The 26,511-nt window shown below is 44.3% G+C and overlaps 1 protein-coding gene across 2 annotated transcripts in view; it reads left to right on the top strand.

Annotated features, from left to right (window-relative positions):
* The first annotated feature begins 6,414 nt into the window (after positions 1 to 6,414).
* The window catches only part of ZNF622 (zinc finger protein 622), a 35,287-nt gene continuing 15,190 nt past the window's right edge, over positions 6,415 to 26,511 (top strand). The window contains exons 1-5 of one of the 2 annotated variants that reach the window (XM_040432791.1): positions 6,415 to 6,506; positions 19,010 to 19,618; positions 20,863 to 21,129; positions 21,358 to 21,520; positions 21,791 to 21,906. In XM_040432791.1, the coding sequence (XP_040288725.1) occupies positions 19,030 to 19,618; positions 20,863 to 21,129; positions 21,358 to 21,520; positions 21,791 to 21,906 (1,135 nt within the window). In that variant the 5' untranslated portion in view covers positions 6,415 to 6,506; positions 19,010 to 19,029. Of the gene's footprint in view, positions 6,507 to 19,001; positions 19,619 to 20,862; positions 21,130 to 21,357; positions 21,521 to 21,790; positions 21,907 to 26,511 lie in introns of both variants that reach the window. The other variant, XM_040432792.1, reaches the window with a different exon arrangement.

The following is a 26,511-nucleotide window of genomic DNA, read 5'->3' as shown; positions in this document are numbered from 1 at the left end:
GAGCGGGACAAGTATTAGTAGCAGGGGTTCTTAATGTTGTGCATGATGCACAGGAGGATCGCCGTCATCACAGACAGGACCCCCACACTAGGCCCTCAGGACTATATACCCTCAAATCCTTTTTGGGCTCTACAGGCCTAACAGATGTCTGGAGGTTCTATAACCCAACTGAAAGGGAATACACACATTATTCCCATGCTCAGCAGTCATGGTCGAGGCTGGACTAGGTCTTGGCCTCACCACAACTCATGCGGAGAACAGCCTTGGCAGAGATAACGGATTTGGTCATATCAGACCATGCTCCTGTGGTCATATACATAGCCGAGAATATACCTAGGGGAACTGATTATATATGGTGTCTTACTTCTTAGCGGATCCAATGGACTCAAACAAAACTAAATAGGTGACTGCAAAGCATAATTATGATTACATTATTATTTGGAACAGAAAACAAGAATGTTTTTGGATCAGAAGTCAGCAGATCTGTTTAAATTCGGCAACAAGGCAAGCCAAATTTTTGCTAATCTAACAAAAGCTCAAAGGTTGTTTTCCCAGATTAATGGCATACTAAATGAGTCAGAGGAAAAATTAAATGACCCGAAAAGCATTACAGACTGCCTTGGGCGGTACTATGCTAGGTTGTACCAACAGGATCAATATATTACTAGAGCAGGGGAACTCCTGGCTGGGGTATGTTTGCCGGAGGAAATGTTGAGTCATCTTAATGCCCAGATTACAGTGGAGGAGGTGGAGAAAACCATCAAATCGTTACATAATGGGAAGGCGCCGGGACTGGATGGATAACTGTCTGAATTCTTCAAAGCACTATGTGGAGAAGTGACTCCGACCCTAGTGTCCCTATTCAATTCCTGCCTACAAGGCGGGGAAATAATGCCCTCTGGAAATATGGCTCACATAAAGGTCATCCCAAAACCAGGCAAAGACTTAACCTTAGCTAGCTCTTATAGGCCAATTTTGCTTATTAACCAGGACTTAAAATCCTGTCTAAACTGATGGCGAATAGGCTCGCGGATTTTATGCCAGAGCTTATAGAACCACACCAGGTAGGATTCACAAAGGGGAGAGCAGCAGTGACAAATATAAGGACAGTTCTAGCAGTCCAAGACTATAATGTTCACAATTAAAATAGAGGATGCCACCCAGCTTTTCTGTCAGTAGACGCGGAAAAAGGTTTTGACAATGTAAACTGGGAGTGGCTTGGGCGGGCTCTTGATGCATTTAGCGTCCGAGGCCCGTTCAGGTCCTTTCTGAATAGCATGTATTAAAGACTCCAGGCGAGAGTATGCGCCCCGGGCTTTCTGTCAGAACCATTTCATCTCCAAAAAGGAACCAGACATGGTTGTCCCCTTTCACCCCTTCTTTTTAACATTGCTGTGGAACCCCTGGCACATTTACTGATCCAATCGGATATTTTTCAAGGAATCCAAGTAGGACAGAGGGAAGTAAAACTTACATGTTTTGTAGACGACCTTCTGCTGTTTTTGAACTCCCCAGACAAACACCTAGGAAAAGTCCTGGAGACCTTTCTTTATTTCGGGGAAGTCACAGGATATAGAATTAATGTAAATAAGAGTCAACTCCTATATCTCCAAGGCTCAGCAACTGGTCCACCACTCTCTCACCAGGTAGAGGTGATGTCACACCACCTGACATACCTGGGCATCAGGTAAACAACCCTCCTCTCTGTACACGTTAAACTATCTACCACTAATTAGGAAAATAGAACAGGAGCTAATGAGATGGTCAAATTTACCACTTTCCTTTTTTGGCAGAGCGCATCTCTTAAAAATGGTTAGTTTTGCCAGGTTACTTTATTCCATGCAAACAATACCCCTACTAATAAAACACACAGATACAGTATTAATAGATTACAAATGGCCTTTACCTCCTTCCTATGGAAGAAGAAGAGACCTAGAATAGCTTGTGAAAAACCTTGCCTACTGAGGTGGGAGGGAGGGATACATTTACCCAACATTAGTAGATATAACTTAGCAGCTCTTATCAGACATGCCAGAGACTGGGTTTGGGATATGTCATATTTCTGAAATACACCTTTGGAGAGAGACTTGGTGGCCCCTTGAGACCTAACGGCTCTTTTACATACAAAAATCAAGCATACACCACCATTGGTCAAGTATTATACCCTGGTAAAAGATACAACTGCTACACGGAGGGCGGAGGGCGGTTAGGAAATTTTACAGGTTACCCATGTACATCACGCCATTTATGCCACTGTGGTCCCTCCCGGCCTTCCCGTCAGAGAGACAATCTAATATGTTTAGGAGGTGGAGAGAAAAAGGTATCAATACGGTGTTTAAATGACAGAAAACACACTTGCAATTTTGTTATAACCGTTAAATAATTAGACTGTACCCGTGACTTTTCATTTAGGAAAATCGTGAATCTTATTATACCTCATATTAATATGTCTGAAATATGCTAGAGTTCAAAATGAAAGACCCAGGCCTTGTTCTTATAAAGCCAGAATGTGGGTAGTATCAGCACCAGCTATCTGGCCAGAAGTAGTAGTAGGCCACAATTCTCCATGAGGACTATGATGATGATTGTGTGTAGGACAGTACCTGGGAGCCGGATCGGGGTGCTGAAGAGGAGACAGTAGAGGAGAAGGGTGCTGGCCGTCGTGGCAATAAAGAGTGGAGGCACTAAACGGCTAAAACCTACAGAAGAACTGTCAGGGCCAGATCTGGTTCTATTGTGGCCAGCTCGGGAACTGGTGATGCCACTGATGTTGTGGGTGCAGGCTCAAAATGTCCCAGATCTAAGCCAAGCTTAGCTGCCTCTAGCTCTGTGCAAAAAACATCTGTATGGTGTTTTCTCTCCTCAGGGCCGGCACACAAAACCAAAGCCGTGTTCAAGATCTGTAGGATAAAAATAAGCCAAAACACAAACATAGGTACCTGGTCGCATCGCTGCATCCTATGGGATAATAGTTGTATTCTCAATCAGAACAAGTCTGTCTTCCTTCTCCTGGTCTTCTTTGTGGAAGCCAACCTACATCCCCAAGCAGTAAAGTGTCCATGTCATCATCATCAGCTGCTTCTTCTCCTGCTCAGACTTCTCCTCCTCTTTGTCCTCCCCTCCATCATGAAGCGTCCATAACTGAATGTGTGGCCATGAGAAAACTATTCTTGACCAGCAATTTGCTTAAACTGGCCAAGTTGTCCTCCACCAGTGTCCAAAACATCACTTATGTCAAAATGAATGAGGCATGGATTAGGGAGGATTTTGACACTCCTCCAGCTGAGGCCCATGATTAGATCTGGCCTTGCTGATGGTGCCCTGTTTTTCCACTGCTGCTGTCTGCCCTCCTACCATCAAGTTGCCTGTCTACCATCATGTTCCGTATTGTATGGCTACTGCCATCATGCCACTGCTACTGTCTGCCATCCTACCATCATCATCAATACCATGCCTTTACACATAGCTATGTCAGGAGCTTGGGGGTGGGGGGGGGGGGGGGGGGAGAGAAAATACAAAAATTCTAGTCCTAGGAGACTGGAGAGATTTATATACCAATTTTCAGGGGAATTTGAGCAACTTTGCTTGTTGTTTTTTTTAAAGTTTGCAAACCTGAAGCAAACAAAATCTCAAAAGGTTTGCTTATCTCTAGTACTGTGCTCTGTGTCTGCACAAGATGGCCTCTAAAGTCTATAAGGGTCATTTATTATTGTAGGTGTAAAAATAGTGACAAGTCCCTTTTTTGAACAGCTATATGACAATATTTAGTCAAGTGGTTTTTGAGCATTTTTTTGGCCAGAACAAAACCTGTCTGTGAAGTAGCCCCTTTATGCCTTTAACCAGCTGAAGGTTTATTTCACGGTATTCCACAGCAGCCAAAATCCACATGAAGCTGCAATTTGCAATCTGCATTGCAAGGGGTGAAACCCACAGCATATATCCTCAGCATGAACTGAAATTCGAAAGCTGCAACGCACAGATGATATTGTTTTGGAATAGTTCTGCAACGTGTGGATAAGATTTATGTTACTGTTAGGGCTCTTGCACACGACCGTTTGATGACGTCCGTGTGCATTCCGTATTTTGCGGAATGAAACTGCCGGCCCCTAATAGAACAGTACTATCCTTGTCCGTAATGCGGACAATAATAGGACATGTTCTATTTTTGGGCGGAACGGAAATATGGACATATGAAAACGGAATGCACACGGAGTACCTTCCGTTTTTTTTGCGGACCCGTTGAAATGAATGGTTCCGCAGACAGTCTGCCAAAAAAGCGGGACGGACACGGAAAGAAAATATGTTCGTGTGCATGAGCCCTTAGGCTTATTTCACACCAGTGATACAGAGTCAGGATCAGTTCAGGGACATACTGATGGTTTTGCACACAAGTTGAATCAGTTTTGTCTGCGATTGCGTTCAATGTTTCAGTTAACCTCCTTGAAGTCTATGGGGAAAACCACTATGCATAAGGTGTGGAATCGTACAAGCAATTGATATGCTACGGATTTTAAAATCCACACAGCAGGTCAATCCCCATGCCCACAAAATACGCAATGTGTACATGAGATTTGGCAAATGTCATTCACTTTGTTTGTACTGTATTACACTGCGGTGTTAAATCCGCAAGGAAAAATCACACGTCACCGGCAACGTGTGCGGGTACCGTAAAGGCTGTCTGCATGGAAAGCTCTGATAGGGGTCTCTATCACATTTCTGCAAAAAAAATCTCAGGTCCCGGCAGGGCCGGCGCCACCAGTAAGGCGACCTAGGCAGCCGCCTAGGGCGCAATTTAGCAGGGGGCCGTGCGGCTAAAAAAAAAACAAAAAAAAACGTTGGTTATAACTTAAGTGGAGGCCGGCCGGCGGCGCCCCTCATGCTGCGCAGCCTGAGCGGCTGAGCGTTCTAAAGAATCCCGGCCTCAGGCGGGCGGAACATGTCAGCACACAGCACTGAGCCGGCAGCCGAAGAATAGAAGTCGGAGATGATGATGTATCTGTCCGACTCCTCCAGTTTCCAGACAGTCCAGAGGGCAGAGGCTGAGCCTTAGTGAAGCCGTAGGGGTGGGGGCGCACCGGCGCAGCAGACCAGAGAGACTGACACCGCTGTCTATCTGGTCTGAGTCTGACTGAGTGACTAAGCTAGCTTACCTTCAAGCCGCTGAGGGTGGAGCGGAGGCGGAGCTCTGCCGACTTGGAGGAGAACTTGAAGGCTGGCCGGGTTGGTACTTGGTAGCTGAAGGCAGCTCAAGGGCGCCCTGACTGATCCTGATCTGAACTCTACCCCCCCCCCGGGCCCCTGACCCCTGCCACCCTTGAGCACGTGACACAGAGAGAGGGGTGGAGCGAAGGAGGAAGAGAAGGCCGCACACTGAGCAGCCAAGCAGCCAGCCACGGTCCACCACCAGCAATTTGCCTCCCCCGACCCCCAGTGCCTTCTCCTTCCTTCTGGGACAGAAGTGGGCTCCTACCTGGATTGGAGTGCAGCCGCTTTCTTCTTCCCTAGGACTCCAGGGCGACATTGGTGAATGGTGTACGTACCGTGTTTGTCTCCAGTCCCCAGAGCCAGACCAAGAGCCAGACTGCAGCCAGAGACCAGCTCATCTTATTGTCCTGGTGGTAAGTAGACAATGCAATATGTTTATTATTTACTGTATTTTTTGCCTTATAAGATGCACTTTTTTCCTCCCAAAAGTGGGGGGGGGGGAAATGGCCATGCGTCTTATAAAGCGGATACTTCGCTGGCCGCTATGCTGCATAGCGCGGCTAGCGAAGTATCAGCGTGGAGGGAGGAGGCGGGGACACTCATGGCGGGGCCGGTGCAGTGACTCTACTCTAATACACCAGGCCCCGCAGCTGTTAAGTACATTCAATCCGAATGAGTCCGCAATTACTGTACTGTACTTACTGTAGTACCTTATGTATAGCATTAAGACGGCGCCGCCTGCCGCAGCTCCCTCCTCATGCGCCGCCTGCCCCGTCTGCCTGTTCATTCATGAGGGGGGGGGGGTTAAATTTTTATCTTGCCTAGGGTGGCAAAAATCCTTGCACCGGCCCTGGCTCCCGGTCACCAACCCGACAAACCGCAATATAATAAAAAGGATCCATTGGGCACCACTTGTTTCTGTCATTTAATGGGAAAAATGCACTTCTGTATGTCGCCTGAGTAGAACAATAGAAATAAAAAGAGGCTGTACACAGTTGTCTCCTGTGGATGCACTCATGTCACTCTGCTATTGTACAGGTGTCATCCTCATTGCAATATATGCCGGTGTGAGCCCGCTTCATGAGCGCTATAGAACCAGAAACCGCTCTCAGACTGCATTCTCTGAACTGACCAGCAGGTGGCGGAATACGGTCGAGCAACAGCTCGCCCGAATCCAATATGGTGAAAGAGATTCTCCACCTGAGCGGTAGAGACGTCACGGGGCGCTCTAGACTCGCACATGTCTGTGGTTTTACCGGAAGTAGGAAGTGAAGTCTAGGAAACGCGACAGAGCTGTGGACGTGAGTAGTCACTTACCTAATTACAGTATATGAGAGCCATACTAATAATACTGCCAAGTTACATGTATTCTGCCTGCAGGACAGTGAACTCCTCCTGTATGGAGTGGACATGCGGTGCAGGAACCTTACTATTCGGATGTGGTGTCACACATATATCTATAGCGTCAACATATTCTGCAGCACTGTATAGGGATTGTCCTCAGTCCCTGCCCCCACTCAGAGGAACATTTTGGGAGAAGATGTGGCTAACCCTGGTACCGCCTCTGAGCCCCTAATAACCCTTGTCTCCAGCACTCCGCGATGCCTGTACTGCAGTCTGAATCCTGACCCATTCATTTCAATGGGGCTGTTCACGCATCAGTTCTGCATTGCATGAAAATCGCAGCATGTTCTATATTCTGCGTTTTTCAGGCAGCCCTGGCCCCATAGAAGGGGCTGCGTGAAAAACGCATTGCATCTGGAAGCAGGTGTGGATGCGATGCGATCTTCACTGATGGTTTCTAAAGCTTCATTCACACAGTCAGTGTTTTCCATCAGTGATTATGAGCCGAAACCAGTAGTGAAGCCTCCACTGACTGCCGAACCTGGTTTGGGCTCAAAATCACTGACCAAACACTGACGTGTGAATGAGGCTTAAAAGATGTTGTTTGTAAACCTTCAGTTTATCACGCATGTGAAAAACACATTACAACCCACAGAACGTAATCGCACACAAAACTGACTAAACTTGCTTGCCTAATGATGTGATTTTCACTGATTGCACCCGGAGCCAATCCGTATAGTTTGTGGGAAAGAGGCCTAAGGGAATGACCCATTACAGTATTCGGCTATCTCTGACCGCTCCATAGATCGGAATGGAACGGCAGCGCGTGTGTGTGTGACCACTGCTTCATTTAAACAGGAAAACATGGGGCCCCTGTTCTTATCAGCAGGGCCCGAGGTAGGGATTGACCGATATAGATTTTTTAGGGCCGATACCGATAATCAATGAACTTTCAGGCCGATAGCCAATAATTTATACCGATATTCAGTGAATTTTTTATAAAAAATAAAAATAAAAAAATTCCTACACAAATCTGCTGAAAATGAATGTTTATTGTTAACGTGTAGCTTTTTTTTTGTAAATCTTTCTTTCATTTATAATTAATATTTTGGTGTGTATTATTATTATTATTATTATTTTTTTTTTTTTTTTACTATTAGCCCCATTAGGGACTAGAACCCTTGTCCTATTCACCCTGATAGAGCTCTATCAGGCTGAATAGGACCTCACAATGTCCCTGCTGCTCATGCTCTGTGCACACAGCAGCAGGGAGCCGACTATGGCAGCCAGGGCTTCAATAGCGTCCTGGCTGCCATGGTAACCGATCAGAAGCCCAGGCTTACACTGCTAGGGCTCCGATGGGAACTGCCACTGAGGAGGAGGGGAGAGGGGACCCTGTGGCCACTGCCACCAATGATTAATACTGGGGGGCTTGGGTGGGGGGGGGCGCACTGCGCCACCAATGATTAATACTCCCGACCTCTATGAGCGGTAGCTGCGATCCACGGCAGTTAACACCTCAGGTGCGGCACCTGAGGGGTTAACTACCGCAGATCACAGCTACCGCTCATAGGGGTCGGGAGCCGGCTATGTGATTCTGCAGCCAGCATCCGCCTCCTGTATATGAATTAATGAGCGTTATCTTCATTGGTGGCGCAGTGCGCCCCTCCCCCAACCCCAGTATTAGATTGGTGGCGCAGTGGCCACATTCCCTCCCTTCCTCTTGTCCCCTCTCCTCTCATTGGTGGCAGCACAGGGCTAGGGAGACACTGCTTCCTTCTCCCCTGTGCTGCTGATGGAACACTGAGAGCGCTGTCAGCAGCGCGATCCTTGTTCCCCATACGTTATCGGTATATCGACAAAATAGATGCCGATACCGATAACGTTCAAAATCAGGCATATCGGCCGATAATATCGGTAAAACCAATATTCGGTCGATCCCTAGCCCGAGGGTTAGGACTCCTGTCGATTAGACTCTTAGGCCCCTTTCACATGGGCGAGTATTCCGTGCGGGTGCAATGCGGGAGGTGAACGCATTGCACCCGCACTGAATCCTGACCCATTCATTTCTATGGGGCTGTGCACATGAGCGGTGATTTTCACGCATCACTTGTGCGTTGCGTGAAAATCGCAGCATGCTCCTCTTTGTGCATTTTTCACGTAACGCAGGCCCCATAGAAATGAATGGGGTTGCGTGAAAATCGCAAGCATCCGCAAGCAAGTGCGAATGCGGTGCGATTTTCACGCACGGTTGCTAGGAGACGATCGGGATGGAGACCCGATCATTATTATTTCCCCTTATAACATGGTTATAGGGGGAAATAATAGCATTCTGAATACAGAATGCATAGTACAATAGGGCTGGAGGGGTTAAAAAAAAAAAATTAAACTCACCTTAATCCACTTGTTCACGCAGCCGGCATCTCTTCTGTCTTTATCTGTGCTGTGAGCAATAGGACCTTTGATGACATCACTGCGTCATCACATGATCCATCACCATGGTGATGGATCTTGTGATGAGCGTAGTGACGTCATCAAAGGTCCTATTGCTCACAGCACAGATAAAGACAGAAGAGATGCCGGCTGCGTGAACAAGTGGATTAAGGTGAGTTTAATTTTTTTTTTTTTTAACCCCTCCAGCCCTATTGTACTATGCATTCTGTATTCAGAATGCTATTATTTCCCCCTATAACCATGTTATAAGGGAAAATAATACAATCTACAGAACACCGATCCCAAGCTCGAACTTCTGTGAAGAGGTTTGGGTACCAAACATGCGCGATTTTTCTCACGCGAGTGCAAAACGCATTACAATGTTTTGCACTCGCGCGGAAAAATCGTGCATTTTCCCGCAACGCACCTGCCTCTTATCCGGTCCAAAAATATGACGGCCGCGTGAAAGAGGCCTTAGGCCTCTTTCACACGAACAATAAGGATTAGGTCCGGATGCGTTCAGGGAAACTCGCACCATTTTGCAAGCAAGTTCAGTCAGTTTTGTCTGCGATTGCGTTCAGTTTTTTCCGCGTGAGTGCAATGCGTTTTGATGCGTTTTTCACACGCGTGATAAAAAAACCTGAAGGTTTACAAACAACATCTCTTAGCAACCATCAGTGATAAACGCATTACATCCGCCCTTGCTTCTGGATACAATGCATTTTTCACTGAAGCCCCGTTCACTTCTATGGGGCCGGGGCTGCCTGAAAAACGCAGAATATAGAACATGCTGCGTTTTTCACGCCACGCAGAACTGATGTGTGAAAAAAACGCTCATGTATACAGACCCATTGAAATGAGTGGGTCAGGATTCAGTGCGGTGCTATGCGTTCACGTCACGCAAAGTGCGAGATGAGGACACCCCTTTAACCCCTACAGTACCGAGCCACTTTTCACCTTAAATCCCACGCCGATTTTTGCAATTCTGACGTGTGTCACTTTATGTGGTAATAACTTTGGAACGCTTTTACTTATCCAAGCCATTCTGAGACTGTTTTCTCGTGACACATTGTACTTCATGACAGTAGTAAATTTGAGTCGATATATTTCACCTTTATTTATAAAATAATCAAAAATTCACAATTTTCTAAATTTGAATTTTTCTACTTTTAAAACAGATAGTAAGTCCTCATAAGGGCTCTTTCACACTTGCGTTCTTTTCTTCCGGCATAGAGTTCCGTCGTCGGGGCTCTATGCCGGAAGAATCCTGATCAGGATTATCCTAATGCATTCTGAATGGAGAGAAATCCGTTCAGGATGCATCAGGATGTCTTCAGTTCCGGACCGGAACGTTTTTTGGGCGGAGAAAATACCGCAGCATGCTGCGCTTTTTGCTCCGGCCAAAAATCCTGAACACTTGCCGCAAGGCCGGATCCGGAATTAATGCCCATTGAAAGGCATTAATCCGGATCCGGCCTTAAGCTAAACGTCGTTTCGGCGCATTGCCGACGTTTAGCTTTTTCTAAATGGTTACCATGGCTACCAGGACACTAAAGTCCTGGCAGCCATGGTAAAGTGTAGTGGGGAGCAGTGTACTTACCGTCCGTGCGGCTCCCCAGGCGCTTCAGAGTGACGTCAGGGCGCCCCACGCTCATGTATGATGTGATCACATGGATCACGTCATCCATGCGTATGGGGCGCTCTGACGTCATTCTGGAGCGCCCCGGGAGCCGCACGGACTGTAAGTATACCGCTCCCCCGCTCCCCACTACTACTATGGCAACCAGGACTTTAATAGCGTCCTGGCTGCCATAGTAACACTGAACGCATTTTGAAGACGGATCCGTCTTCAAATGCTTTCAGTTCACTTGCGTTTTTCCGGATCCGGCGTGTAATTCCGGCAAATGGAGTACACGCCGGATCCGGACAACGCAAGTGTGAAAGAGCCCTTAAATGGTTATCAATCAACATTCCCCATATGGAGTTCCATATGGATTTTGGAGGCAGATTTTGCTAGAATGGTTTTTAGGCACCATATTGTATTTGGAAAACGCCTTGTTGAAGGAAAGCGCAGTTAAATCGTATCCCACGCTGAAACTTCCCCACAAGCACACGCCACACTGCCGACCGAAACTCCACAGGACAGCGGTAACCTTTCAAAAAATCAGCAACATAGTGCAGTACCCGTGAATATGTCAAAGAATAAAGGCTTTATTATACTCTCAAAAGCACCGCTAGAAATCAACATATAAAACCATCTGAAATATCGCTGCCCGACCCGGGTTTCGCCCAAAGGCTTCGTCAGGGGCTCTACATAGCTAAGTGCCGTTGTCTATTTATACATCCAGGTAAGTACTTCCGTGTCAGGGATTAATCTGGAAGAAAATAAAAATATAGTAATTAAACCGGCGGACAAGGGAGGTGGAATAGTAGTGTTAAATAGAGATATCTATGAAAAACAAATGCAAAATATTTTAGGGGACTTCACTACATATAAAAAATTGAGATGTGAGTGACCCTACAAATGAATATAGAAAACAACTACTGACTCTTTTGGATAGGGGCTTGAAACAAGGAGTTCTGAATAAAAAAAGAGTTTGATTATCTGAATAACCAACATCCAAAAATCCCTGTTATATATTACCTCCCTAAAATCCATAAGGATGCTAAAAATCCGCCAGTAAGGCCCATTGTATCTGGCGTGGATTCTATTACTAGCAGAGTATCGGAATATGTGGATCCCTTTTTGCAAAGGTATGTCCCTAAGACCAAATTCTATCTTAGGGATACGGGACAATTGCTTGACCTGTTACGGGATTTTAGTGCATTAACTGACAATACCTTCCTTATGACAGTGGACGTCACGTCCCTATACACAATAATACCTATTGAGATTGGTTTACAAAGTGTAAAGTTTTTTATGGATCAGGATGAGCAGATAAAGGAGATTTAGAAGGTTTTTATTTTGGATTGTATTACCTATTGCTTGGAACATAATTACTTCTGGTATGGAGAAGATTTCTATAGGCAGGTTTCACGAGTTGCAATGTGTGCGAAATTCGCACCTAGTTTTGCAAACCTGTTCATGGCTTACTGGGAATATAAATTTATTGATTCCAAGGCTTACATCCCTATGATAAAAGGTACTCTCTGTTTATGGAAGAGATACATCAATGATTGCCTGTGTATATGGCAAGGAGATTTTTTGTCTTATATAAATAATAATAGCTGGAACATTGTTTTCACGGAAAACATTAGTAAAGAAAAAGTCCAGTTTTTAGATCTTGAGATTTCCTTGAATAAAGATAAGATCCAAACTATCGCATATTTCAAACCCACTGATAGAAACAGTTACATAGATAAAGGTAGCTGCCATTATGATCCATGGATTAATAACATCCTAAAGGGCCAATTTCAACGGATTAGGTGCAACTGTACTAATATAAAGGATTATGAAGAGCAAAGCAATATTACTGTATATTCCTGCGTATAAGACTACTTTTTAACACATGAAAATCTTCTCAAAAGTCGGGGATCGTCTTATACGCCGGGTATGGCGGGCGCTGCAGTGCCGGGACGCCCGAATTATCAACAGAGAGAGCCCGGGCTATTGCCTTGTATCCCCAGCAGCTGAGAGCTGCGATGTAACCCACGGCATATGCCCCCCCTGCGCTGTACCTTGTATACCGCCCCCTGCTCTGTACCTTGTATGCCTCCCCCCCTGCTCTGTACCTTGTATGCTCCTTGTACCGCCATCCTCCCGGCCGCTCGCATCTCGCTCCTACGCATGTGCGAGATTTCATGCGGCGAGCGTGGATACACGGGATCCTCACGGCCGCTCGCATCTCGCTCCTGCGCATGTGCGCATGAGATCTCCGTGCGGCGTATCTAAGTGCGGCGCAGATGTGCATATGTGAATGTGAATATGAAGAATAACATAACAAAAACATGTTCAGGGTATAGGTGGCACATGTTTAGGGTCTGGGAGGCAGGGAGGGAGGACAAGGAAGGTGGTGGGATGCAGGGATGGTGGTGATACCATGGGATGGCGGTGGTACCTAGGGATGGTGGTGGGATGCAGGGATGGCAGTGGTATCTAGGGATGGTGGTGGGATGCAGGGATGGCAGAGGTACCCAGGGATGGTGGTGGGATGCACTAATGTACTGCTGTGTGTTGAAAAAGGGGTAGTCTTATACGGCGAGTATATCCCAAACTCTATATTTTCAGTGTAAAAGTTGGGGGTCGTCTTATACGCCGGCATATACGGTATATTGACTAGATTTAAAGAAAAAGGCTATGTTTCGGAGCTATTAGACAAACGGAGAGAAGAGGTTAGGGTTAATAATAGTACTCAAGATGTCAGTAGGATAAGAAATAAAACGGAGGTTAAGGAAGATAAGTATAAATTCGCTTTCATGACTACCTATTAAATTTTCTGCCCACAAATAAAAAGTCATACATACTAAAAAATGATCCAGTAATTGGTGATTCTGTACCCAGTCGCCCCCATTTTATTTTCAGAAAAGCACCTAGCTTGAGGAATAAAATGGTGCACAGCTATATTGGAAAACAGTCCAAACCCAATGCGGTTACAGACCCATTCACATGGTGCGGTTTTTGCAGTGGGTGTAAGAATAGAACTAGTGCGGACAAAAAGATCAGGAATGCCAATAAAGTTATAGTGGGGATATATAAAAAAAGAATTCAGAATAAAGGGGAATATGTCCTGCAAAACAGCAGGGGTCATATATGTTCTGGAGTGTCCCTGTGGTCTATATTATGTGGGGAGGACCCTGCGTAAATTAAAAATTAGGATCGGTGAACACATTAGAAATATCAAAAAAGGTTTAGAAACCCATAGTGTTTCCGCACATTTTAAAAGTGTTCACCAAAAGAATCCGACAGGTCTAAAATTTTTAGGGGTGGAAAAAGTGACAAGATTCTGGAGAGGAGGCGAACCAGTCAAACAGATTAATAAAAAAGAGGCGCAATGGATTTTTGACATTGATGGTCTCCAACCCAAGGGGCTTAGTATAGAGTGGGATATTAGGACAGCGATGTAGCCTCCTTTGGTTTTGATTAGAATATTTTAGGGTATTTTTCTGTGGCTCTTTTTCAATTCATGCGAATTTTTTTTATATATATTATCCTGGTATTTTCTTATGCTTGTGATTATTTTCTACCGGTATGTCTGCGATTTTTCTATGTTTGTGATTACCATTAGAATGTCTTTCTTTTGTTGCAGGATTATTATACTCTTTATCTTGGATATGGAATTTTATATGTTATGGCTTTTATCTATAGAAATGATGTATTATTATGAATGTATTTATGAATTTTTATAGAGCTTTTTTTTAAAAAAAAAATTATATATGTATTTATTGTTATGTGGGATACTTTGTAATAACATGGGATCACTGCCGATGTTAATGGTCTGATAAGGAGGCTAGCCGGACGTAGTAGGGTTAATCCCTGACACGGAAGTACTTACCTGGATGTATAAATAGACAACGGCACTTAGCTATGTAGAGCCCCTGACAAAGCCTTTGGGCGAAACCCGGGTCGGGCAGCGATATTTCAGATGGTTTTATATGCTGATTTCTAGCGGTGCTTTTGTGAGTATAATAAAGCCTTTATTCTTTGACATATTCACGGGTACTGCACTATGTTGCTGATTTTTTGAAAGGTTACCGCTGTCCTGTGGAGTTTCGGTCGGCAGTGTAACGTGTGCTTGTGGGGAAGTTTCAGCGTGGGATACGATTTAACTGCGCTTTCCTTCAACAAGGCGTTTTCCAACTATATCTCCTTAGAAGCACGGACCTGGACTTTGGTTTTGTTGATTGCATGTGATAAGGAGGGAGGATCGACCCCTTTTATCAGGACTGCTGCTTAGTCTTTGACACATAGAACATTTTATTTTTATTTACCATATTGTATTTGAAGAGACCCTGACCCACCCCTACAGTGGAAACCCTCAGTCACCCCGTTTTGGAAACTACACCCCTTAAAGAATATATTAAAGGGGGTACTGAGTACTTTGACCCCCTAAGCGTTTTACAGAATTTGGAAACTCTTGGCTGTGAAAATGAAAACTTTTATTTCTTCCAAGAAAATGTTGCGTTAGCCCCAAATTTTTTTTTTTCACAAGGTGTAACAGGAGAAAAAGCACCCCATAATTTGTTGCCCATTTTCTCCTGAATACGGCAACACCCCATATGTGGTGGTAAACTGCTGTGGGGGCACATGGCAGGACTCAGAAGGGAAAGAGCGCCATATGGCTTTTGCAGCGCAGATTTTGATGGATTGGTTTACGGGTGCCATTGGTTTTTATTTTTTGAGTGATTGTCTTAGGTAGGGGCTCATTTTTTGCATAATGAGGTGATGTTTCCATTGGTACCATTTTGGGGTACATAAGACTTTTTGATCACTTGGTATTACACTTTTTGTAAGGCAAGGTAAAAAAAAATGGCTGTTTTTGCATCGTTTTTTTTTACAGCGTTCACCTGAGTGGTCATGAAATGTGATATTTTTATAGAGCAGGTTGATACGGATGCGGCAATACCTAAAATGTCTATTATTTTAAACTGACCATTATAGTTACACTAACACCATGATCTGCATTATAGTCTAAGTCAAAAAAGTCTAAGTCAAAACGGATCCGTCTTGACTTACATTGAAAGTCAATGGGGGACGGATCCGTTTTCAATTGCATCATATTGTGTCAGTGAAAAACGGATCCGTCCCTATTGACTTACATTGTAAGTCAGGACGGATCCGTTTGGCTCCGCATCGTCTGAGCAAGCTGTGTTTTAGTGACCATCTAAAAAACGCAACGGAGACCAAACGCAGCCAAATTGATGCATTCTGAACGGATCCTTATCCATTCAGAATGCATTGGGGCTGAACTGATCCGTTTTGGGCTGCTTCCGAGAGCCCTGAAATGGATCTCACAAGCGGACCCAGAAACGCCAGTGTGAAAGTACCCCTTAAACGCTCTTGTGCCTCTGGATTTCTGAAGAACCTAGGGCGGGCCAGAGGGGTGAAAGAGGAGGGGTTTCATATGAATAGCGACGAGCGGCCGTGGCACCGGCCGTTTGCACGCCGCCCCTGGGAACCTTCAGAACCTAATTAACATATTTAAAAAAATTGTTTTTTTGCGAAAATAAGCGACGGACAGCTATACGGTAAGTAGCATTTCAATATGGGGACTATAATGCAGATCATGGTGTTAGTGTTCTATAATGGTCAGTTTAGGTGAAAGACTCCCTTAACGTTTTACACAGTGAAAGCCTTTTTGAACAGAATAAAATCTTGTTTTTGTGTTGCCATCGTTTTTTTTTTTTGGGCGTTTGTCTTAGGTAGGGTCTCATTTTTTGCAGGATGAGATTGGTACCATTTTGGGCTAAATACGCCAAAACAGAAAATGCTGTTTTGGCACAGTTTTTATTTATTTTTTATGGCCTTCACCTGATGGAGTGGATCATGTGATATTTTTATAGAACCGGTCGATACCTAATATGTCTACTTTGCCCTTTTTTGTTTACATTTTTTTACTTTACCGCCATAAAAAACATGCGGTATGGATAAAAATAGGATCTGTTTCTATGGCCTTTTTTAGTGAACAAAATCCACCAGAGCAAAATTGTGTGTAAGGTCTAAAGGCCGATCAAATAGTTTTATCGCTGATGGGTGCTTGTGACAGTCCTGCACTGGACCCTTACATATGAGCATATATACAGTGGTCCCTCAAGTTACAATATTAATTGGCCGGGACGATCAGTGTAAGTTGAAACCACTGTCATTTCAGTCCATAGCACTCCAGAATAAGAAAAAGTGAAGTATTAAGAAAAATAAGTCCTTACGTGAAACAGACAGGAATAGATGCTGGAAGCCGTAAATGACGTTCTATGGCGAGGGCAAGACCTTCTTCAGGGTCTTGCATGGTACATAGATGTACCAGAGATCATCCCGGCGCAGACAGGGGGCAGTACAGAACACACAGTACCGCAAAGGGGCTGCAGGACAACCAATAAGGGGGTTTACCAGTGAAATACCCATGTTGATTGGTTGGATCGGAGTCTGAGGCATTGTACTTTGTCAGGTTTCAGCTTATGATGTCCCAGAAAAGACCATTGTATGATGAAAATATTGTATCCTGAGGGATCACTGTATTGAGTTTTGGAGAAAGAAAGTATAGATAAGTACGGTATACATAATGAAGAGCTGTTTTCAGTCCAAAGTCCACACAAAGTCCATAATGATAGCGCTCATCTACACTCCACTCACATACAGGAGAACTTCTCATGTCTGGCAGCCAGCCTATTCAGTTATATTGAGCAGGAGACACTGCACATACTCTACCAATGCCTAATCCTGACTACCCGTCATAGAAAAGCAATAAGCAGCATGTGACCACCACTGCAAGAAAGTGGCCGTGGTCCTAAAGTCTGAAAATGAAATATCATATCCCTCGCATGATGAACACTAATGGCACCCGATGGACACCTTTGGCTGTAATGGGGTCCTTTCAGTTCCCGTCATGGTGTCATTACACCAGACAAAATAACATGCTGCCCACTTTTTCTAGCATTTTTGACAGATTCTTTCTGTGACAAGAGTCCAAGACAACCAAACCCCATGTTGTTCTACATTATAACAGGGATGGATGCTGTTGTAAAAATACAACTCCCACCATGCCCTGCTATAGTCTGTAGGCATGCTGGGAGTTGTAGGTTTGCCAAAGCTGGAGAGCCTCAGGTTGGCCTCTAGTGGTGGCTGCATGATACAAGGTGGATATGTCATTAGACAAGTGTCTTTAAGATTTAGAGCTCATTTACATGGCCGTGTTCCTATTTCTGTCCATGAAAAACGGATCTGCAAAATATGAACACCTTCCGTTTTTTCATCACTCCCGTTAGTAGAAACTGCTTTATCAAAATGTCACTTGTGAAAATTGCATACAAGTTAATATTAGTAGGTAAGAGTGTGACCAAGGAGAAAGTTATGTGGACTACACCTTAACATGTGCCGAGTTCATGCATAGCACTTAGGCCTAAAGTTAAATGCACGTATCTTCATAAAATCACCAGAACTAGGAAGAACAAAATTCTGGTCTGCAAATTTTTAAAAAGTAACAACCTATAAAATACAGTCTTTGAAAAGTAAGTGCACCCCTAAAACCTGTATATATATTTTTCTAAAAGCGGACAACCTGATGATTGCAGCTGTATTGACGGACTATTGACAACCATTTCCACCTTTATGTAACGTTGTGACAGACAGGAATTATAAAAAAATAAATAAAAATTTTGCACATAAAACTCACATTCCAGCAGAGGTTTACACACAAAATCAGCGTGAAAATTATTTAACGGGGTGTCCACATCTCGTAGGTGCTAGACAGGGGAGGTGGGGTTATGGGAACAGCCAAGTGGCCAGCGCTCTGGTGTTTCCATAAGTCCCATAGCAGTGACTGAGACCTACAGAGGGGTCACTAAGGTCTTTACCTTCTCGGCCATGACAGGTCTAGGTGGGACCACATCTTCACGGTGTGCATAGCGTATACATCACCAGGAGCTTGTGCTTTTAAAAAACTGGGGCAGAGGCCATGTGATATAAGAAACGCAAGCCTTTTGCAGTTAAGTACTAGGAATTATATAGTACATAATTTTCCATCCTCCTATACTAACTGTAATCCTAATTAAAAATGGTCAATTCCTAAACCTAATGCAACGAGTTAACTAAGGCCACTTTCAGACAGGTATAATGCAGATGTTGATTCCTCCGGACACAAGACCTGAACCTCCTGCGGTTCTTCAGAAATCAGTGCACCATACCTCTGTTTCTAAAGAGCAGTGCGAGGTTCTGGGTGTAGCCTGCATTAGAAAGGCATAAATAGCCACTATATTACACCGTCTAAAAAGAGACAGCCCATGAATCATCTTGTATTTGAGATTTGCTTTCTGCTATGGCAACACACAAGAAAATCTCCTTTAAAATGTTTCTATTTCTTTTCCAGTTTTCTAGGAAATCATCCTTGGGTAAAAATGGCTTCGTACACCTGCATTACATGCCGGGTAGCTTTTGCTGATCCTGATATCCAGAGAGCTCATTATAAGACAGACTGGCACAGATACAACCTAAAGAGGAAGGTTGCTGACATGCCACCAGTAACAGCAGAAAATTTTCAAGAACGGGTTCTTGCCCAAAGAGCTGTGGTGGAGGAGCAGAGCAAAGAAACCGCCACCTACTGTACAGCCTGCAGCAAGAGGTTCTCAACATTCAATGCTTATGAAAACCACCTGAAATCCAAAAAGCACTTGGACCTAGAGAAGAAGGCAACTGAAGCAATCACTAAGAAGGTTGAGATGTTGAATGAGAAGAATCTAGAGAAAGGCATGAGACCGGAAAATGTCGATAAAGATGCCATGAATGTAGCTATTCAGCAGGCTGTCAAGGCACAACCAGCCTCCTCTCCTAAAAAGAAAGCCAGCATGGCTCAAGAAAGGGATCCTGGAAAACAAGAACAGCAGGCCAGGTTAAGGCCTGACAAGCCACCCAGGTTACAGTGGTATGAAGAGCAAGCCAAGAAACTGGCAGCTCAGGGTGACACTCAAGATTCTTTGGAGGAGGAAGGTAATGCACCGTGCACCTGACTTGGTTTGTCATTATACAACTTTAAAGGGGTTATCCCAGCTTAGACAATGGGGGCATATCGCTAGGATATGCCCCCATTGTCTGATAGGTGCGGGTCCTACCTCTGGGAGCGGAGAAACTCGCATGCGCAGCCGCCCTCCATTAATTTCTATGGAGCCCTATAGAAATGAATGGGAGCGGTGGCCGCGCATGCGCAGTGCGCTCCCATTCACTTCAATGGGAGAGGCTGGGAGCTGCGCCTGGTGGTGGACAGACCCCGGGAAATCCTCAACCACAACTCTCCCCGACTCCGTTCTCCTTGTAGGAGCGGGTCCGAGGTGGGACCCGCACCTATCAGACAATGGGGCATATCCTAGCAATATGCCCCCATTGTCTAAGGAACTCTTGGTAGATGTTTAGACTTCACAGCCCTCTCCATAAAAACTTTATCAGTGTTGCGTAGAGCAACCAGTCAACCCTATTAAATGTTAGCATGGTTTGTAAGGCTGGAAAAAGAGATTCGTCATTCCAGTTCAGCCTATTTTCTTGCACAGTTGATCCAGGTAAATGCAAAAAAAATCTGAGATAGACGCCGGTTTTCATCAACTTAGGGAAAAGAATAACTCCCTGGATCAACAACCCATCTCAAGTAACTATTATTACACTCCGGAAATACATCCAGGCCCCTCTTGAATTCCTTTATTGTACTCGCCATCACCAGCTCCTCAGGCAGAGAGTTCCATAGTCTCACTGCTCTTACCGTAAAGAATCCTCTTCTATGTTTGTGTGCAAACCTTCTTTCCTCCAGACGCAGAGGATGTCCCCTCGTCACAGTCCTGGGGATAAATAGATGATGGGATAGATCTCTGTACTGACCCCTGATATATTTATACATAGTTATTAGATCTTCCCTCAGTTGTGTTTTTTTCTAAACTGAATAACCGTAATTTTGATAATCTTTCAGGGTACTGTAGTCCCCCCATTCCAGTTATTACTTTAGTTGCCCTCCTCTGTACCCTCTCCAGCTCTGCTATGTCTGCCTTGTGCCCATAATTGAACCCAATAACTTCCATTATACATGGACTGCCTTTGATGTCAGTCAGATTTAGGTAAAGCTTTAATTTCCACTGCAGTGGTAGAGGCACTGCACCCCCAGATGGTTACTTGTAGTATAACGTAAGCATCACCTTGACAGTAAGCAACATTTAAGCTCATTTGAAGTATGTGCATTTTCATTTTTGCAGATTGGGAAGACATGGATTCAGATGAGGAGGAAGAAGACAGTGATGAGGAGATGGAGGATGTTAATGAAGCAGATGATGCCAGTTCTGCACCAGCAGTTGAGGGTACTACTCCTCCCATTGGAGCCATCCCTATTACAGACTGCTTGTTCTGCCTGCATCACTCCCGCACTTTAGTAAAGAATGTCGCCCATATGACCAAAGTCCATAGCTTCTTTATTCCAGACATTGAATACCTCATGGATCTCAAAGGTTTTATCCGTTACTTAGGTAGGTTGACTTAGTAAATGAGTTGTGTAATTGAACTGGGAAATCGGCTTCTTCACATCCAGGGTACATGACGGCTGCCATCTTGATGGAGATAACCTATGTGGCAGACAACTGGGATCTAGGTATCCATTGCAGATTACATATATCTTTACCTTGTATCTATATGTAAGTGGTGGATGTGGCATATTGTTTGATGCATATTTAACTGCTTATTTCCTACTCCTGTAGGTGAGAAGGTCGGTGTTGGGAAGATTTGTCTGTGGTGTAATGAAAGGGGGAAATCCTTTTTCACTACAGAATCCGTGCAAGCTCACATGAATGACAAGAGCCACTGCAAGCTCTTCACAGATGGAGATGCTGCTCTGGAGTTTGCAGACTTTTACGATTTCAGGTATGAAGAAAGCATGCAATTTTCACTACTGAACAGCCATTTAATGATTTAGTCAAACTCTTGTTCCGGTTAATTAAAAGACAGATTCAGAAATCAGTTATTCCCAAGCAGCTTCAAGATGGTTACCTCAGATGACCTCTACCGATGACCAGAATGGGGGGGTCTTCGGTTGTCTGTCTCTTCCTGAAATAGACTTATTACCAACTTGACTGTAACAGCTTGAGTTTCGCTTGAAGGATCCGTCCTCCAACAGTTTTTCTTGTTCAATAGGTCCAGTTATCCAGATCACAAAGAAGACGAAGACTTAGAAGTGGCTGACCGAGAACTTACACATGAGAAAGATTTAGAATATAATGAGAACACAATGGAATTGGTCCTGCCGTCAGGTGGGTAGTTGCAGAAGTATGTACATGACTTCTACAGATTTTCTGAGCCCACATCATGTGTCTGAGCTTTAAAAGTACTCGCAGTCTGCAGTTTCCTTTAGTTACACAGAAATCAGCATTCCTTTAGCATATTGCATATTGAGAACTTGGTTCAGTGAGCTCCACCATCACATTACTGTAAACCAGGCATGCTCAACCTGCGGCCCTCCAGCTGTTGTAAAACTACAACTCCCACAATGCCCTGCTGTAGGCTGATAGCTGTAGGCTGTTCGGGCATGCTAGGAGTTGTAGTTTTGCAACAGCTGGAGGGCCGCAGTTTGCTCATGCCTGCTGCAAACTATCTAAACTCACATATTTTAGTCTAGTTATTGATATTTGCACTAAACTCTTTACAGACAGATATTTAGTATTGCCATGTGGACATCTGTGGATATGCCATAAAAATGTTTTAGGTACGGCTCCCACCTCTGGGTCCATGTGAAACATGGGCGGATTGGACTTAGACCTTACAGGGAAATCTCCCGGTGAGCCGATGTTCAAGAGGCCGCCTAAGCCCTCTTCTCTGCCACTGGTCAGGTAGATAATGAGCTCTGGTAATTAACGCTGTAAGAATCAGAAACTCATGTACCCCACCAGCGACCACATATGGCCTCTGCTGTGGCCTGTATCTTATTACTTAAGTCCCTGCTCCGTATCTTGATCAGAGACAACTTCAGGAGGACAGAAAATGGCACCTATTAACAGAAGGACAGCTTTTGGGGAAATATATTATGCTACACTCTGGTATTTGGTTCTGCTGGGACTGTATTTTGCACTAGCATGTTGCCCCATCTTCTGTCAAGATGCCCTCTCCCCCCACAACATGGGGCCACTTTTAGTTAAGTTTTTTTTCCAGGGCAACTTTAAGTTCCCTGTCCACCCCTGATGTAAAAGATTCCTTGTTAAGCTCTAGATGTCAGAGCTACAAGGGCCAAGATTTTGCCAGGCATTGCGCACTTCTGTCAGATTGGCTGAATGTAGCCCTCCAGTTTGGTATCTGGAATTAGGGTCAAGTGATGTTTTCCCTCACAGATTAACTCCTCATGAGAAAAAAATAGGAGGTAGTGGCAACACGTGTCATGGGACATTTTGTGTAATGATAGTCAACGGTGTCGCCACGGGACATGCTGCGATTGCAACGCAACAATCACAAAAAATCCATCCAAGTCATATTTTTGTGTGTCAGTCGCAGCAGGTCACATTGCGACACCATTCACTATCATTGCAGAAAAAGTTGTGTGAATTTTCAGCAACAAGAAATCGTGCTACACATTTCGCCGTGTAACTGTAACCGTTTTTGTTGAGCGACTTGTGTTGGACCCTTAACCCCTTTACTACATTCTTCGTACATATATGTCTGGTCTTTAAAGATGGCGCCTGCTCCGGAGCAGAGTGAGTGCCATAGTTGCCGGATGCCTGCTGTTTCATACAGCAGACACCTGCAGCTAATGTCTGCGATCGGCTGTAATGCTGACCGTGAACATATAACCCCTCAGATGCCGTGATCAAATGTGCTAAAACCCGGAAGCGAGCATTCCGAGTCAGGAGCACTTTCCCCTCCAGCGGAGATCGAGTAAAGCATCCTATGCTAATAATGAGCATGAGCATGTACTAGGCTTACAGGCTCAATATTTGTACATCATAGTTCATGCCAGCAGGTGGCAGAACTGAACTGAGATACAGCAATTTCTGTATAGAATAATGGAGCAAATTCCATTATTCTATTTCAAGTTGCAGTCTGATGATTGCAAGTTGTGGTTCACTTGCAGACCTGAAAAAAGGTAAAAAAAAAAGTTTTGAAAAATATCAAAGTTCAAATAGCTTCCCCTTTCCCCAAAATCAAAATAAATTAACAAATAAAAAAATTGCACCATGGGCATCACTGCGTGCGAAAACGGCCGTACTGTTACGGGAAAAAAATGGCTGATTTGCCGTTTTTTCATCACTTTAGTTCCCCCCCCACCCCCCAAAAATGTAATAAAAAGTCATATACATCCCAAAAACTACAGATTGTCCCGCAAAAATTGAGCCCTCACACATCTCCGTAAACATAACTATAAAAAAGCCAAACCCTCGCTGACTGATGGAATAGAACAAATGTACGTAAAAGACAACCAGTACTTGTCGGTAGTGGTGTGAAGTGGTTTGTGTCCAGGTTCCTTTCACTCTCGTAGCGAGAGATAACGCTGTCTTCAGCTCCGTCCTTCTCAGGCGCGCGGCTCCAGCGCACAAGAGAAATAGCCGTGCTGTTGTTTTCCAGGAGAACGAACCTTCAGTGTGAGGTCACACGCTCGTGTCTACAGATGCCTCCTGAGTACACACTTCCTGTAACGCGTTTCAGAATACTTGGATTCCTTCATCAGGGATAGGAGTGGTTCTTACTACCTAAGGTTTAATAGGCGTCCGTCCCCATGGTAACCAGTCCGGTCAAAGGTAGACTGATAAGCGCTCTGTTTCTCTCACTTTAGGTTTTAAAATATCCCTCCCTGTGTGGTAATAAAATAAAGTATATCTATGTGCATATTAATACCTCCACTATATATATATATATATCTATCTATCTATCTATATCCTTCTCTATTTCCGAAAAAGCAAATAGCTCTATCTCCTGATTCAGCCCCACAGGCGCGAGACTATTTAGGTTGTAAATCGATTTGCTCTCATTTCTGGACATAAGTTTAATGTAATCCCCCCTCTTGGATCCGGTTTTGGATCAGAACTATAAGAAAGTCAGAATACAGCAATGACAAAAAAAAAAATAATAATTTCAAAGTTTTTATTCAGTATTAAAATGCAAGAAAAACTATACATATGTGGTATCGCCATAATCGTACTGACCTGGAGAGTGAAGAGCACAAGTCAGTTCTACTGCATACTGAATGCCGTAAAAATAAAACCTGTAAATCTGTGCTGGAATTGCATTTTTATTTCCAATTGTTCCCACTATATTGTATGCAATAATAAATGGTGGTATTACAAAATGCAACTTGTGCCGCAAAAAACAAGCCCTCATACGGCTATGTGAAAAATAAAAAGGTTATGGCTCTGGGAAGACAGGGAACAAAAACACAAAAATGGAAGGGGTTAATTTTGATTTGTGAGAATTGTTTTTCCTGCTCATTATGAGGGATTTATATCTAGGATTGTTATAAACTGCTCCTGTAGATGGACATTCTCCATTTTCAGGGGTGCTCATCCATTACTTGCTGTGATGTTAAAAGGTGTTTGTCCCCTGTTGCATATTTTAACCAAAATGAAAGCTTCTAATTTTTCAATAGTGCCCATAATTTGAATTTAGATGGACAGTATTGACTTTTTCTTCTATGTTCTATAACTTTCTTTTGTTGTTGTATGGCACTCCTTTAAACGCACACATTTCAGATGAACACTCATTTAAGCCCTCATAGGCCATCAGACTTTAGACTTCTATTAATCCATCTGTACACAGGGCAGTCAGGAGATTTGGAGGGGCATAGCAGACAAACAAGGCCTACTTAATACTGGTTTGTTAGATAACTTATTAGTATAAGGTTTAGGATGCATTTATGTAATGACACATGGGGGTCCTTCTGCTGTTCCTCTCTTCCTGTAACAGCTGCTAATAGATACAGCTGGTGGCAGATGAAGGATCGAATTGAGCATGTGTGATCAGCTCAGATGGTAGATATGAACATTACTATACAGATTAAACACCATGAGGAGCCACTATATTGAAGTAAATAGATTGTCACAACTGGAACATTTTTGTAACAGAAAGTTAATTATTAAAGTCAATATTTTCTTGCTGAACTACATGAAAGCAGTTGTGCCACCATTAAATGTTATTTTAAAGGGGTTGTGCAGTGGTGTAAGGGTTTGGCCACACGGTCAGGTTTCTGCATGCAGTTTTGGAACCCAAAACCACTGTTTCTCATCCGTCTCATTGGGGGACACGGGCTTTGACCATGGGTATAGCTGTTACCGCTAGGAGGTGGACACTAAGTACACAAAGTGTAAGCTCATCCCTCTTCAGCTATACCCTTCCTACAGGGACTAAGCTAAATCTGTTTTAGCTTGGTGTCTGTAGGAGGCAGACCTCCCTGCGCTCTGTTTTTTTTTTTTTTTTCTTCTTTCCTTCTTTAGCGGGAAGCTTCAGGCAGTCCGTAAAACTGCCTGCACTCCCACTCAGGAGACGGGAGACCAGGGGGTCACCCAAACACCCTGCCCGTTCTTGCTCTTTAGAAGAAAAGGAGGACCAGAGGTTCCCGTAAAAACCTCTGTCTCCCGCCAGCAATCGCATCACCACGGCCGCCCCAGCGAAAGTCCCCTCTGTTTCTGGTGTAGCGTCCCTCACCAAGGGGCCGCACACCGAAGGTGGTGAACCGACTGGGGGCAGAAGACTTCGGACAGGTGAGTAGAGGACTGCCCACGGTGCCCCCCTCCAGTTCCATCTCCTCCCCATGTGTAATAAGAGCCTTTTAAATGTTAAATGGCACCTGTGCAAGGCTCAGGGGGCTGCTCCTGTTGTGTGGCCGACCTAGTTGAGGAACGCACCTGGGAGAGGAGGGGGGCGGAGTTTCCTCCTGA

The sequence above is a fragment of the Bufo bufo genome, chromosome 5 (genome assembly GCF_905171765.1).
Source record: "Bufo bufo chromosome 5, aBufBuf1.1, whole genome shotgun sequence".
NCBI lineage: Eukaryota > Metazoa > Chordata > Amphibia > Anura > Bufonidae > Bufo > Bufo bufo.
The sequence above is the reverse complement of the archived record's forward strand: the minus strand, read 5'-3'. Positions and strand labels throughout refer to the sequence as shown.